A 16344-nucleotide genomic window follows, 5' to 3' on the forward strand; every position below is an offset into this window, starting at 1 on the left:
GTGACACTTTCTCGAGGCAGCAGCGCCCTCATGTGGTGGCTGCTGGTAACTACTCCCAAGGTGGTTTCCGTCTCCCCGGCCTGGCCCTTCTGAAACCCAAGGCTGAGCTGTAGAGCAGGCGGGCAGGTACTGGGTTAGATGAAATGTGGGAGGCATTCATCTTGGAGGAACTCTTAAGACCAAGAAGGCAGGCGTTTGATCTGTATAGCCCAAGACACCACACCCTTGGGGCACTTGGTAGCAGCGGGCAAAAGCAGCTGGGCAAATGAAGTGGACCAGCCGAGTTCAATCCTGCAGAGGGCAGAGGTGTCATCCCCAGCCCCACCCAGTCTCATGCAGCCAGGGAAAGCGTTAATCACTCCTCACCGGCTGGTGTGAGAAACCATGTCACATCTATTCCTTGGGTGCCTGGCAGTTCACAATAAATGACTTTATGTAAACTTCTTTATATAACAATGACTTTTGCTTGCCGAAACCTGTGTACAGATATTAAATGAGTGGTGTTCAAGGGGAGAATGATCGTTGCCATTAATGTACCCAGGTGCCAGCCACACGCTAAGCTCAATTTAGTCCTCACAACATGGTATTTCCCTTATTTCACAGAGAAGGAAACTTGGCCTCAGAGAGATCACCCATGTAATAAAATGACAGCTGGACTCAAACCCCTTGTGACCGAAAAGACTCCCCAGCCCTTGGAGACACGAGCTTGAGAAAAGCAAAGGTGGAGGAGGGGGGCCTCCCCTGGTGGCGAGGCGGTTGAGCGCCGTGCTGTGAAGCTGTCTGCAGCCTCTGCAGCGCAGGTTCCATCCCGGTCAGCTGGTGAGAATCCCACATGGCGCAGCAGACCTCTCCTGCCGCGCCCGCTGCTCTCCTTAGCAGTGTATTTCAGTCAGTCTGCCTGTTCTGTTCCCCGCTCTGTCTCTGGTGAATCCTCTCACCCTACCGCGCATCTGGCCTGTGCCCCAGTTCTTGTATAAATAAATAAACCTTTAAAAACAAAAAGGTGGAGGAGGGGATAATCACATTTCTGACACAGCATATTTTGTTACCAAGTAAAACAGACAAAAGCAAAACATTCTACACTAAGTGCTGAGAGTAATAGGAGAAAAAGACTCTAAGCACAGGAATTAGAAAAAGTCTGGATGGGAAAGAAAACCAAGAGTGGTGTGTGCCAGGCACCCGCCATGTTTATTACCTACCCAGTCTACAGGTCTCTGAGGTATTACTCCAATCGTATGAGGAAGAAAACGGACTCAAGCAGCTAAATTACTTTCCCAGTCACAAAGACGGCAGACAGACAGGTGGGCGGGCAAGCCAGGTCTCCCACCTTGCGTGTTGCCCGTAGCCCATGCTTGCCCTGACTGGCTCTGAGAACCACTTCACATCTGCATGACCACCTTCAATCAATTGCCAGTGAGGGAACCAACCACTAAGGGCACATAGCGAGTAAGGGGACCCACATTTGAGCCCATCCACAGGACCCAGAACAGCACAGGGAACAGGATGTCGAGGGAGGGTTTGGCTACATCTATGGAAGGCAAACCAGGTGTCGGACAGGAAACTTCCATCAGCTCAGCTTCCTTTTCTTCCCTTCACTCAAACCTTGCAGGCCTTGCTAGTGGACATCCCTTACGCTTGGGAGGGGTCCATGCCAAGTGTCTTCTGCACCTACACTGAGGTTCCAACCAGGAGCTAGTGTCTCTGGCCCAGCCACCCTGGCTGCCCATACGGCAATGGCCAACACTGACCCAAGTTTCGGGGGCTGTTCTTGCCAATGCTGCTTCTGGAGCAAAGATGGTGAAGGGGAAGTGGGTATCTTTCTTTTTTTTTTTTTTTAAATAGAGGCATGTTATTTATTTATTTATTTGTTCATTTTTGTTTATACATGCACTGGGTACAGTCAGAAGCGCGGGAGGGTGAGAGAATTCACCAGAGCCAGAGCGGGGAGCAGAGCAGGCAGAAGGACCGAAGTACACTGCTGAGGGGAGCAGCGGGCGGCAGGAGAGGTCCGCGCGCCATGCGGGACCCTCCTCCGGTGGCCGGGGAGCAGCCGGGGATCGAACCGGCGCCGCAGAGGCCGCGGGCAGGCCCGCAACCCAGCGCTCAACCGCTGCGCCACTGGGGAGGCCCGGAAGTGGGTATCTTTGGGCATAGGTAATAGGGACTTGAGTGAGCTACACCCTCTGGTCCCAAAAGCTGGAAGAGGTGCCTGATCTGAAGATGAGCAAGTGAGGACAGTGGGGCAGCCTGTGAGGACAGGAGCTGAGGAAAGGCAGCGGCCCAAGCAAGCGATGCCTTAACCAACGCCCACCTCAGAAACAAGATGCCCCTCAGAAGTAACAGTGCACTCAATTGGGAGTCACAGTTGACTAGATTCCAACCTAGACCTTGGGCTCACAAATGCTGCAGAGCAGTAAGAGTGAACACAGGGAGAGAACAGGTCCAAGGGCAGAGTGCTGCTTTAGGATGCTACCCCTGCTTTGGGGTGCAACCCCGGGGTCCAAGATAGTGAATATTCTGATTTTTAATAGAAGCTGGAAACGTGGATTAGTATGGAGTGCCTCGGTTTTGAAAGCATTGGACAGGCTAAACCTTACACCTCTGGGTCAAACTGGGCTCAAGAGTCATCCATGTAGGGCCTCCCTGGTGGCAATGGGGTTCAAGACCACACTATCAAGCTATTGCCAGCCACTGCAGCATGAGCTTGATGCCCGGTCGGCCAGGGAGCTGACCCACATGGCACAGCAGACCTCTCCCGTCTCGCCCGCTGCTCCCGTCAGCAGTGTATTTCAGTCAGTCTGCCTGTTCTGTTCCCCACTCTGTCTCTGGTGAATCCTCTCACCCCCTGCACTTTTGGCCTGTACCCCAGCTCTTGTATGCATAAATAAATCAATCTTTTAAAAACAGGAAAAAAAGAGTCATCAGTCTAACACACTGGTCCTATTCCAATTCCTTCCTGCTCACACTACTCCAAAATCAGGCAGAGAGGAAACGGCACAAATCAGGAAAAGGGCTGTCCTGGGACACTGAGGGGCAGGGTGGAGGACACACTGGGAGGCGTTAAAGCACAAATTCAGATTCCAAAGTTCTGTATTTTTCAAAATAAAGATCACACATTGTTTAGAGACAATCTACACAAGAGTTACAAAAAATAGTTGCCCAGGCATAAGCATACACAGGTTTGTTAATTATACACATATGGTTACAAGTGTGCTTGCAAAAAAGTTCATTGGAAATATACACAAGGCTCTGGAAATGTACACGTGTAGTGTTACAATTCTATATTCAAACGAGGAAAATTGACAGTATGTTACATTCACTTACAAGTAGACAAAATGCAAAATACAGTTCATCTTCTGTACAAAAAGGAAGGGCAATTCACACTTTACAAGGTGAGAGGGGCTCTGATTGTAAGGAAAGCTAGGGCAGGGCTGAACTTTGCACGTCCTTTTGACTGTCACAAAATAAGCAAAACATTACTTGTTTAGGATAAAAAAACACTAGTGTGAACTGAATCATCTTGAATAACATTTAGAAAGGATCTCGCTACTGTTTGACTAGGTGACAAATAAAAACAAGCTATTTTTTTCTTTTTAAATTTTAACTAGGCTGTATAAAGAACATTTATTCCTTCAAAAGAAAAAAATTTACTTCTGGTTGAAATTACAATTTACAATATACAACACTATATGCTACGACCATAAAAGGTGTGAATATACACTGAATGCACAGGGCTGGCTAATTCTCTTTTCTTACCAAAAAACGTGTTTATGTTGATTCAAACTTCTCCACATTTACATTACAGGTATACAAATGTACAATTGTACAATCAAAAGTATGTCCGACTACTAGGGTACATTATAGATACAGATTAGACATCAAAACAAGAAAATACTACAAATTTGTATATATGCAAAGTCTACACCAAGTATACACTATATATTTATAGAAGCAAGACCAAAAGCAGAGTTGGATTTTTTTTCTCATGCTAAATAATCAGATTTTACCTTTCAATATCAACAGAAAAAAATCCAGTAGGCAGTAAACAATTACACCCGCCTGGCCTTGAAAGACATTCTGGGCGCTCACATCTCCTCACAAAACAAACTCACGACCTTCCCCAGCATAATAGTCTCCAAAAAAGGCAATTTTGAGAAGTTTCATAAACTTAGTGATATAAACTGAAGCTTTAGCAACTCTGAAACAATTTTTATTTTATATATGTGTGTGTGCATGTGTGTGTGTGTGTATATATATATATACTTTTTATAAACAGTGTTAAATGCCAGTTTGGAGTCATTTAACTAAAATTCAAACTTTCCTCAGGTTTTTTTGTTTGTTTTTGTTTTTTACTAAAATGAGGAGGTGGGGAAGAGCTATTTGCAAAAGTTGCCATTAAGGCAAATGAGTTAAAAACTTTTTTTAAACTTTTTGTTGAACCAACCACCCTGAAAGTTTCCGCACGTGGAATATAGATACAACATTGAACAAAATATGTGGCCTCCCATGTACACTGGTTACCTATGTACAAGTATCCTATACACCAGTAAAACAACAGGGCAATTAGTCAATTAAAAAAAATAATTAGTACATGTTATGCGTAATAAAATTAAACAAATTTACAAAGGCTTTTCCACTTGTGGATTTGATTCCTTTTTTTGGAGGTGAGGGTATCCTGGAGCAACCATTTACCCATTTCAGATTCTATACTAGAATATTTCTGGTTGCTGGCTGGATTCACCAATGGGCCAGTGAGGTCAGTGGGCATGAGGGGACGGGGTGACACTGCCTCAGATAATACCATTAGGGGGGCCACAGATGGGCCCTAAGTCAACGCCATTCTTCATGTAGTATTTCTCCAGCTTGGCCAGAATGTGCTTGCCGTAGGTGTACTTGCGAAGAGTCGCGATGTGGGGCCGGATCTGGAGAGGAAGCACAGTCTGCGTTACAATGACCTGGATATACACTTGGGCAAGCTCCAGGTACCCTGCCAGACACCTGCACATCCCACAGAGATGCCTGAAACAGATCAGCCAAGGTGCCCAAGTTCTAGAACTCTATGAGCCATCAGAGGAGAGCAGCTCCTATCCTGAATGCTGACATCGGATGAGAGGGTTGTGAAGGCTGGACAACCACAAGCCAATGTGAGGACAGCAAGCAGACAGAGCGTGGAGAAAGTACATCCTCACGGACCATCACAGCACCTGCCCAGAGCACAGTCATTCCCTGGCACTGCACACGGCACCTCTGCGCTCCTGATCAGTGGGAGGTTTCTTTCTGGCCCTGTCTTCCACTTCACAGAGCTCACGCGAGGCCAGTGGCGACAATAAAAATGACTGACACAAGCAGGCCAATGTTCCTACAAGGTTCATAAAGCATCTCCCAAATGAAGAAAGGACAGTTAAGTAACTCATCCAAAGTCAAATAACTAACAAGGGAGAGCCAGGGTTTGGAGACCAACTATCTGGCTCCTGCCCAAGTTATCTACTTGTATTCTCACAGCACCCACTGTACTCTCACAGCACCTCTTCCTGCCCCAGACCCATCCTGCACCCTTTTCAACCCAAGTTTAGGTCAGCTCTCTGAGCATTCTCTTCTGTTCTCTCCTTCACTTAGAGGTGGCCCGTGTACCCCAACAGTGAGAGGTGCTTCCTCTCTGGAACCAGCTCTCCTCTCCTGTGAGTTCAGAGCTCTCTGGCCAGTGAGAGTATGCAGCACACATGTGTTTAACCCACATTCACTCCACACGGACACCAAAGGACAACGGCTGCACACTCACACACACTGGGCACATCCCTCCAGAGGGGCCACTCTCTAGAGAGCGCCACATGAACAACACTTGCCTGTGTCCTCAAAGCAATGAAGCATCAACTACCTCTAGAAACCACTTCTGCATCTCAAAAAGAAAGGACAAAGACCAATGTTGCCCCCTACAGCCTTACCCAAGAGACAACTATTGGCAGTCCTCGGCTGCAGCTGAGCCCTGTGACGCAGCCATGTTGTCTGGCCTCCCTAAACCCATCCGCAAAAAGGGATGCAACAGGGCTCCATCAGCTAGGCTGTGGCGAAAACTGTGTAACACTCGTGGCTAACATTTTCTGGTGGGAAAGCTGAACGATTTTAGTGTTCTATATTCTTGGGAAGATTTTTCCTCTCTCAGTTCCCTCAACCAACTGTGAAAACCTAGTCTGTCCATTTTTCTTCAATCCCAAAGCCACCACCATCTCTTAGCTGAACTATTTTAACAGTCCCCATCAGATCGCCTCTTCATTAGCCAGGAAATGATTAGAAATGCAAATGGGATTTTGACATCAAAGTTCTGCCTTACTAATTTGCTTTACTTCTTCAAACACCCGCTCTTATCTCCTCTCCCCTCTGCCTTCACCTGGATCTCCACAACTTCAAGAACTCTGGATTCCCCCAGCCTTCAACTCCATTGCCAACACCCACACAGCGTTCTTTCCAAGTAGTCTTCTTTTGCAGTGGAGGTGGTAGCTGCCTCGTCTGGCTCAGAACGTAACAAAGACTCTCATTACCGAACTTTGTTCTCAGTGAGGGCAAGTAGTTCATCATCGCCAGACAGTGGCCATGCCTTCCACTGAGAAGGGGTGAGCGAGCCCAGAGCCCAAAGGCTGAGGTTCAGGAGCAGAAGGACCCGAGGCTCGCAGCACTGTGCCCAGTACAAACACAGCTGCAGCACATCTGCCCATAGGCTGGCTTTGCTTCCTGGGCCTGTAGCCTGTGTAGGCCTGGGTGGACCTGCTTCGCAACTGCTCCTGAAGCCGTGGACTTCTTCAGGTGAGCTCAGTGTCCACTCCTACTCACAGCACTACCAGCTCAGACTTCTGTCCCTTCCTCCCAACTCTTTAGCCTGAACTCCTACTCCTGCAAAGCCTCCCCTCACAGACTTGGGCACATGCTCACCACTGCTATCCACCCCCTTCCTCACCCTGTGCTGTGGACAGGGCTCAGTCTTTTCATTTCTGTGCTGCTGTCTGACACAGAGTGGACATAATAAGGTCAGTGTGCCAGGCTAGGCACTGCATTGTGGGGTAGCCCTTTGGTGAACGGTGGTGGAATGAATATGAGATGGTGGGAGAAAAAGAAGACAAGTAGGTTGGTTTGCTGGATTGATAAACTGGTCTCTAGAGCAGAGGGCAGGAAGTACAGCCTGAAGATCACTGGTGAGTTACTACAGAAGAGTGGAGGGAAACATGGGGATGTGTCCACTCCAGCAAAAGGAAAAGGGTCTACATCATGAGACATAGTCCAGTCAATGACAAACTCCTCAAAAAGACAGATATCCATTCTCTTCTGCCTTTCAGAAGTATGAAGAACCAAGGCCTACACACCTTCTCTGATCAAGCGCCTGCCCAACCTGGCTTACCTTATGCATGACGATCTTCCGCTGGGCAGGCTCTGCCACATCAATCATCTTCTGGACTACGTAGTTGGCATACTGGTCCTTCATCATGGTGTATAAGGCACTGTGGGGACCGTCATTCATGGTACACACCTCATCAATAAGCACAGCACGCTCCGTACGGGAGGCATGTGTGACACATTTTTCCACGACGTTGCTATAAATGAAACAAATCCAAGGACAACCCTTAAGCTGAGTTTGTCTGGTCTCTACCCTGACCTCAGGGATAGCAGCAAGAGAGCTAACGTTTTTTGGAAGATGAAACCATCAACTGTGTGGCTCTATGAGATGCTCCAACCTCACTATCTGGGGCTTCTAATGTGAACCACGGCTGAGACCAGGTCCTGCAGGACACCAGACCCAGTCGTCTAACTGGGAAGGGCAAGAAGCTCAGGCAGGTGAAGGGCTTAAACAAGAGTCACATGACTGCAGAGGGGCCAAAGTGGTTAAGGAGCATTTCAACATGTATCAAAACCTAGGAGTTCTTTCTTCACCTCTGTGGGCTTACTGACGCCCCAAACAAGCTTACATCCCAAGCACAGAGCCCTGCCCACTTACCAAGTGAAGGATACACAAGTAGGAACTAAGTATTTGGTTAACTACTTTATGCTGCTTCTGAAGAGCCTAAGATCAGAAAGGGTCTCACAGGTCTGTCCACATGTCTAAATACTTCACGATTATATCACGTTGGGAAAGTGGTTCCATTAAATCAGAGGTTTTTTTTTACAATCCTGAGGTACTGTGGGGCTGGTTAAATCACACTCACAGGTGTTTTACCATCCAGGATGATTGATTAAACGTTAATGTTTGGTTTTACAAGTCAACACTACCTTCTATCTGTGGTTCGGTGTGAATGAGGAAGTTACATGACACACATTGTTTTATCTGTATTACCGGAGTAAAAAACTGGCTGAGACCATTTGGTGGGCGAGCAACTGAAGGCTTTGTAAAGAGAATTGCTGTGGATCAAAGAACACTCAAGTAGAAAAGGAACTAGCTAATGGAAAAAATTCTTTTCCAACAATCCAGTAAGATGGCCATTTTGCCTTTGCGTGGGAATTTCCAACGATTTAAAAGTAATTACTTTCTAGGGCAACCTACCATGCTGGTGAATAGCTCTGTTAACTTCCAAAATTGTTAAGCTCTCTTGCCGACCTATCTTCCAAAGGCCAGCATTATTTAACACTCATGTCTAATAGCCGTATCCAGAATCATTCCCTATTTCAGAGTTTTTTTTTTAATTTTTAAAATTTTTTAATAAATTTTTTTTTATTTTTTACATCATTGTTCGTTTCCCCTGTGCTCCTCCCTCCCTCCGTCTGATCCCTCTACTTCAGAGGTTTTTAACCGTAAGAGGATGTTGGTTCCTGGGGCTTGGAAGGGTCACCTGGTTTTGTATATTGGGTTCATACATATGCTTGAATATAGAAAACAAAATTCTCAAGCTAACATGTTCAAGAACTTCCACCCTACCAGACATTTCTTTAATCTTTCTTCCTAAAATGTACAGAATACATCAAATCACGTGAGCAAGTCCATCAAGTCTCCTCTATAGAGCAACCATTCCTCTGACATCATCATAGGGGAGAGCTACCTTCCTTCTCTACTACTCTGCAATTTTAGCATAGGCTGAAGTCTCACAGGCGTGGGACTTGGAAGTGATTTCTGATTAGCCACTTGGAGAAAGGGAAAGGTAAGATATGACTGATCTGGTTCAGAGAGCATGAAGCCAGTCATGATATCCACATGTTGGCAAAGAACCCATTACTCTTCACACTGCTTGGCTGGGTTGTAACACTAACCTGCTATCAATTTCACCTCCCAACTCTGCTGCTTGTAAGTTTAGCTAAAACACCCTTTCACCACCTGAAAAAAACTGTTGCATTTTGCTCTTAAACTGGCATAATAGGAAGAATGGAAAAGAAATTCTAAGAATAGTAAGTCCTAAACATATATATGGTAAACTACCTCTTAATTCAGGTGCCAAAGAGGAAAATGAATTTCATAATTTCAAACAAATAAGTTAATGAAATGTACATTTTACCTAAGTACAAAGTAGAAACACAGTCCCCAGATTTCAAAGTGTCTGTACAATTCAAAGCACTTACCTTGCAAATTTGTGCTGACTTAATACAAGTACATTGCCTCGGATTTCTGCTACAATTTTACTTTTATCCTCTGGACGACCATGCTCCAATACATGTTGGATCACATAATTTCCATATTGATCCTGTTTGAGAAGCAACAGAAATAAAATTGATGTAACAATGAGTTCTGCGGGTTACCTAAATCCTTACATCTGATCAATACCCATCCTCCTGTAGCACCACGATTGCTTACTGGAATATTAATGAACACATAAGAATTTGAAAAAAGGGATAGGAGTGATAACTTTTCTCTTATCGTTACAAAACAAGATTATCACCAGACAATGGAATATTTCTCTATTAATGTCTGAACCACATACATAACCCCAGACTTCCTATTTAAAAAACAAAACAAAGATGGGAAAGTAGTGGAATAGGTGGGAAAAAGCTATTTTTCTCTCCAAGAGAAATGTACAAATGGTTCACTATACTTATCTGTAACAAAACTTTAAACAATGTTTACATCTGACAATAGTGACAACATCTAGTTAAACATCAATACAAACATAACTCATTCATGTAAATTGAAAATATTTTGAGAGAATGTGTATAAATGAGAGGCACAAATATTTAAACAAATAAAAATTAACAGCCTACAAAAATAATACTTTAAGAAAAAAAAAAGTGCCAATGTCCTATGTGTTTGCTTCTAGAAATAGGATTATGGATGATTTGTTCTGTTGCTACTTTCTAAACTTTCCATTTTTTCTATAATCTCACACCTCCTGACAAATCAAACAACAAACACTAGCACAAAAATTGCTTCAGTCCAACATGCTACAGTAGAAGGTATTCAAATAGTTAGTCTGACATGGGGGACATTTTTAGTGGTGGAAGACAAAATATCAAAGCTCTGGAAATCAACAAATTCACAACTAGCCCAATTGACATGATAAAATTCAGCCGCAGTGAGATGCCTAAGATGACAAAGGTAGCAGCTAGTCCACAACAGAGGTGTGGGAGGTAGATCTCCCGACTCTAGGCCCAGGGTTCTACTCATTATGGAAAATCATAAAACACAAACCAGGTTGGTGGAAACAAAAACTTCTCAAAAATATTCTAGGAGCTTAATAAACACATTCACACATTAACCTCTTCTGGAATGAATACCTGTGCTGAGAAAACACACAAGCTCAGGGCCTGAAAGGGCCCACAGGTGTCTGCAGTTACTCTACTGGCAACTCCACTACCTGTACAAGTTGCTCTGTGTGCTGGTGAAGCTCCTCTAAAATAGGGAGTGTCTGGTCAGGGAGACAGTGCTCAAGGATCCTCTGAATCACTCGGCAGCCATAAGGATGCGTGGACAAAGCAAATACCTAGGGCAGACAAATAAGAAAGCCAAAAATGACAGTTGCCACTTTCAATACTAGAGTATTATTTTGTGTACATTATTCCATTAATATTCACAGTGACCCTGAAAGACAGTCATAGTTATTTTCAGCATACATATGAGAAAACTGAACTTCCTGGAAGTTTACATAATGTACCTATAGTCAAACAGATAGTAAAATGACAGAGCCAGGCTTTAAACATCTAGTCTGACTCAAAGTTCAAATTATAAATATGGCATTTCAGTTCTTTCTACAGATAATAAGGTGTATATGTATATAAACTCATTTTTTACTATTCTAGGAATTCACAGATATGCATAAATTCAGAGTTGAAAAGGACATTTCCAAGACGCCTAAACAGAAACAGAATTAGTCGTGGCCATGAAAAACAAACTCAGGTAAAAGCCAGTGTCAATCAACAGTTCCTCTGAGAAAGAAAGGTCTGGGATCAAATCCTGAATGCTTTCACATAACCACACTGCAATATTCTAAATTTACTTGGGGGTTTTCGAGCAATAAGAAAAATTTCGTCCTTGCTGGTCTGGAACAATGGATGAGCACAAGGCCTTTAGAATCAGACCACCCAGGGTGCCTCCCCAGTAGGTAGCCAAGGGGTTAAGTCTCAGCACTCCCACCACAACACCTAACTTTAATCCCGCTGCCAGGGAGGTGACCCACATGGTACAGCACACCTCTCCTGTCTCTCCTGCTGCTTCCCTCAGCAGTGTACCTCAGTACATCACCTGTTCTACTCCCAAGTCTGTCTCTGGTGAATCCTCTCACACACACCCCCACCTCCGGCCTATACCCCAGTTCTTCTACGCAAAAGTAAAGAATCAGACCACCCTATCACAATTTTGCTCTTCCCATCTGAGTGACATGGGATGGCTTGTACCTCAGGTCTATTATGGATAACAGTGACAATATAAGAACAATTAACAATAACTCTTACTGAATGTTTACCACCAAGTGTGAGCAACTACACCAAGTGCTTTAGATATAATTTTAAATATATTATGTAGCTTTATGTGTGAAAATGTAAAACAACATACTTCATGATAATGTTCAATTTTACATTTATGAAATATGCTTAAAAAGCCCACGGTCTGAAAGAACTTGATTTATTTTACTCAACAATACGATTCAAATATTTACTTTCTTTCTTTTTTTTAAATAGAGGCATGTTTTTATCTATTTATTTATTTGTTTGTTTTGTTTACACATGCACTGGGTACAGTCAGAAGTGCGGGAGGGTGAGAGAATTCACCAGAGCCAGAGCGGGGAGCAGAGCAGGCAGAAGGACTGAAGTACACTGCTGAGGGAAGCAGCGGGCGGCAGGAGAGGTCTGCACACCATGTGGGACCCTCCTCCGGTGGCCGGGGAGCAGCCGGGGATCGAACCGGCGCCACAGAGGCCGCGGGCAGCCTCGCAACCCAGCGCTCAACCGCTGCGCCACTGGGGAGGCCCTCAAATATTTACTTTCAATACCATGTTTCTGTAGCTTATTCGGTGTGGCTATATACTGTTATGTAGGTCTATGAGGATTGTTTTGTCCAAACCTCTACTGATGAACATTTGGAATATTTAGTCTTTTCCCACTAGAAGAAAAATGCTGCTTTAATGTCTTGTGGTGTATATGGGCGAATGTCTTCCCAGGCATACACCTCGCCCAGGAGGGCTAGATAACAGGAAATGTAAATGCTGAGCTTTGAAAGATGATACTAAATAACTTTCCAAAATGGCTGTGCCAACATCTAGTCCTGCCAGGGTTTAGCAGATCCCACAACCCTGCCAGCACACAGCAACTGGTGGACAGAAAATGCCCTACCATTTATGGACTTATTTTGCATTTCCCTGATTACTAACAAATTATTTTTCTTATGTCCACTGGCAATTTTTATTTGTTTCTGTGAAATAACTCATGTTTTGGGCCCATTTTTACATTGTATTTTTTCTCTTTTATTACAGAGATTCTTTATCTTTCTGGTTATTAATTCTTTGGCAGTTTCACCTTGAAAATACCCCCTCCCATTTGGTGGCCTAATCCTTTTACTTACCATATTGAATAAAGTGATAAACATAAAATCTTCAACAGATCTACCTTTTTGTCATTAGTTCAGAAAATCTCAGTAATCATTACCAATAACCTACTTAACCACTGCCGTGAGAACACCCCCAACTTAAAAAACAACTCTAAAATCCCACTTTGATTTAGGCTTAACAGTACATATTAAGAGTACCTAGACTTTATTTCTGTTCCTTTCTCAGTAAACTTGTTCTTTCTAAAAAAAAAAAAAAAAAAGTACACCTAAAAATCATCGTGGTAGTTCCCATTCTCTTTTCCATTTCCTTAAAAACAAGAAAGCAACTTCATACACCCAAGAGGATGTGTGCTCGTTTTCTCCCACCCAGGTCCAGAACATGAGAGAACCTTAGTTGCTAGAAAAAAAATGACAGCCAATGAAAGGGCAACTCTGGAAAAACCACACTATCAACTCTGCTTAGACCATACAGGTTCTTATGACCTACAGGTGCATAGGTGAAATTAGAAGTGGTCATGTGACCACTTTAGATTCAAACCATACTGACAATGAAGCACTTTATTACTTAAAAGATACACTCACACATCACCTACAAGATTAGTTCTATAAATGATATTTTAAATTTTTTTAAAATGCTCTGTATGAGATTTAACCTTAACAACTCTCATTTGATCTGAATCCAACATGAGGAGACATGGATAGTTAAGGGGAGAGACCTGGGGACACAGACAGAGCTAGGAACCTGATACCACTGAAACAGCTTTGCCAACTGATGCGATCTAAAACACACCAACCAAGTACTTAAGAACACTGCACTTACCCTACCTGGTTCTTTGCTCACGTGAAGTGGAAACACCAATCAAGTACTTTCCTTTTATTTGCAAAGTCACTTACCTGTCCCTTAAACGCATCGATGATAAACTGCAAAGACTGGGGCTGCACACATTCAATGCATTTCTGAACCACATGGTTGCCGTTCTGGTCTTTTACACACTTCAGGACGTGGCCATCCAGTTCCCGAACCATCTCATTCTATTGGAGACAGGGAAAGAAAGTACCACCAGAATCACAGCAAGCAAACACTTGGATAATCAATGTTCTCCTTACCAAACACAAAAGCATGGAGCAGAGAATCTAGGGTAATGAAAGAGTGACAACTCAGCTATAGCACTATGACAACCTGTTGACAAGTGGGGGATCCTCACACAAGTTAGTAAACTTCTGGTAACATAACCAGTCTCAAAAGTTTCTCTAACTTGCAAAAGGCCTCTGAAACATTTAAAAATGCAGACATCTTCAAATAGAAAGGCGCCTAGATTAAGTACACTGTTATTAGAGAATTTCACGCATAATTCATCATGCCTTTATAATGACAACCCTGTAAGGCTCCAATTATTAATCATGATAGTAGTGTACAGTTTACTCTAAGCTAGGAATGCCTCTAAATGTTTAACACGGTTTGACTCTTGTAACAATTCTATGCACTTAACACTATTATATATGAGGGAACCAAGACACAAACAAATTAAATGACTTAATAAAATCAGACCTAAACTGCCATGATTCAAACCCAAGCAATCTGTGTCCTACTTTTGGGAAAAGTATTTGTCAATAAACAACCTGTCAATTACACACTGTCCTGCACCACTGGCCCCCCAGCCATATATATGAATAGAGTCTAAGAAGGTTTAGTAACATATATAAGACTTTAGATAAAAAGAAAGAATCAGAATTCTTGCCCAGGTCTAGGACTCCAACATGATCTTTAGACCAGGAAACAGTGAGTGTGGTTCTCAATGAATGAGCGAGCAGTCCAAAGGGGCTGAAGGAGAAGGACAGACACTATGGCATATGCAGGGTAACGGTGGAGGGACAAAGGCATGGAAAGACTGAAGCACATTCCCCAAGACTATCTCAGGTCTTTGGTACTTGAGAGTCAAGTACCTACACCATGACCAGGCCCTGTTTCCTGCTGGTCAATTTCCTTAAAGCGTCAATTCTCTGTGAAGTAGTTCCCCTGTGTTGGCGCTATTTATGGTAAAAGACAAGCCAGTTTCTGGATCCATTACCTTAACGCAAAGCCCAGAGATGTCAACTATGTCAAAGCAACCAAGAGACTTAAGATTACAATGCTAGGGACAAGCAAAAGGGAAAGGGAAGTAGACTCAAGAAGGTTTCTTAAAGCAATGAATCAGTGTCAGTAAAGAATAACTTGCTCTGGAAGTATAAATACAAGAATAAGTTGAGAATGAGGCCTATATGAAAATAAAGGAAGGGAACACTTATAATGAAATTGAAGGGGTAGTGGCTTTCCTGAATGTTTTCCTGAGACCAAAGAGGTAAAAATGCTATCATGGGCAATTTCATCTAAAATAATAAACTTGCATTTAAAGGACTCAATTATTCATAGCAGAAAGAGCAGGTCAGTCCCATAAAAGATATCAGAGAAACCAGATCAGAAAATACACAGAAAAACAGGGTAGAAAGAACAACAGTTTGGGGGAAAGGAGATGAAAAAGTAGTGCAACATAGTCATCCAATTAAAAAAAAACAACAAAAACAGCACAATCTGAAAACAGGAGACAAAATCAACAATCGCAATCTTGGGAGAGGGCAAAGATGGGAAAAGCAGCTGGGAAATTGTAATATACCTGCTATTTTTCAACAAGTGGATACGATGGTCAAAAGGGAGGAAGAAACTTCCACATTCAAAAAAAACAGGAATACTGGAAATTTTTATCCAGGGAAATTGAAAAGTAATGATGATATATACATTAGAAGAAAACTATGAGTAGTAGCTTCACCCCTACTTACAATTCTTTTTTTTTTAAATAATGAATTTTATTTTTATATTCCCCTACTTACAATTCTTTATACAGAACACTCCTTTATCACCACTCCATCTCCACTACTGAGCAGTACTAAGTGAATGAACTCCAAACCTACTGTGTCTCCAACATCCCCTCTGCCTTCACCTGGATCTCCACAACTTCAAGAACTCTGGATTCCCCCAGCCTTCAACTCCATTGCCAACACCCACACAGCGTTCTTTCCAAGTAGTCTTCTTTTGCAGTGGAGGTGGTAGCTGCCTCGTCTGGCTCAGAACGTAACAAAGACTCTCATTACCGAACTTTGTTCTCAGTGAGGGCAAGTAGTTCATCATCGCCAGACAGTGGCCATGCCTTCCACTGAGAAGGGGTGAGCGAGCCCAGAGCCCAAAGGCTGAGGTTCAGGAGCAGAAGGACCCGAGGCTCGCAGCACTGTGCCCAGTACAAACACAGCTGCAGCACACCTGCCCATAGGCTGGCTTTGCTTCCTGGGCCTGTAGCCTGTGTAGGCCTGGGTGGACCTGCTTCGCAACTGCTCCTGAAGCCGTGGACTTCTTCAGGTGAGCTCAGTGT

The 16344-nt window shown here is 43.6% G+C and overlaps 1 protein-coding gene and 2 non-coding genes across 14 annotated transcripts in view; all 3 read right to left on the reverse strand.

The window, feature by feature from the left end:
- Positions 1 to 4412: 4412 nt before the first annotated feature.
- The window catches only part of PUM1 (pumilio RNA binding family member 1), a 115052-nt gene continuing 103120 nt past the window's right edge, over positions 4413 to 16344 (reverse strand). For all 12 annotated transcript variants that reach the window (XM_037498696.2, XM_054691345.1, XM_037498697.2 and 9 more), the window contains 5 exons: positions 13838 to 13975; positions 10761 to 10886; positions 9532 to 9653; positions 7388 to 7580; positions 4413 to 4922 (listed from right to left, as the gene is read on the reverse strand). In XM_037498696.2, coding sequence (XP_037354593.1) covers positions 4791 to 4922; positions 7388 to 7580; positions 9532 to 9653; positions 10761 to 10886; positions 13838 to 13975 — 711 coding nt within the window. In that variant the 3' untranslated portion in view covers positions 4413 to 4790. The remainder of the gene's footprint in view (positions 4923 to 7387; positions 7581 to 9531; positions 9654 to 10760; positions 10887 to 13837; positions 13976 to 16344) is intronic.
- LOC119237337 (small nucleolar RNA SNORD103/SNORD85) lies at positions 6504 to 6580 on the reverse strand. The gene has a single exon (XR_005123275.1). It is a non-coding gene; the product is annotated as a small nucleolar RNA SNORD103/SNORD85 (small nucleolar RNA).
- On the reverse strand, positions 16037 to 16113 carry LOC119237338 (small nucleolar RNA SNORD103/SNORD85). The gene has a single exon (XR_005123276.1). It is a non-coding gene; the product is annotated as a small nucleolar RNA SNORD103/SNORD85 (small nucleolar RNA).

The sequence above is a fragment of the Talpa occidentalis genome, unplaced genomic scaffold, assembly GCF_014898055.3.
Source record: "Talpa occidentalis isolate TD23 unplaced genomic scaffold, MPIMG_talOcc4v2.1 talOcc4.9, whole genome shotgun sequence".
Classification (NCBI taxonomy): domain Eukaryota; kingdom Metazoa; phylum Chordata; class Mammalia; order Eulipotyphla; family Talpidae; genus Talpa; species Talpa occidentalis.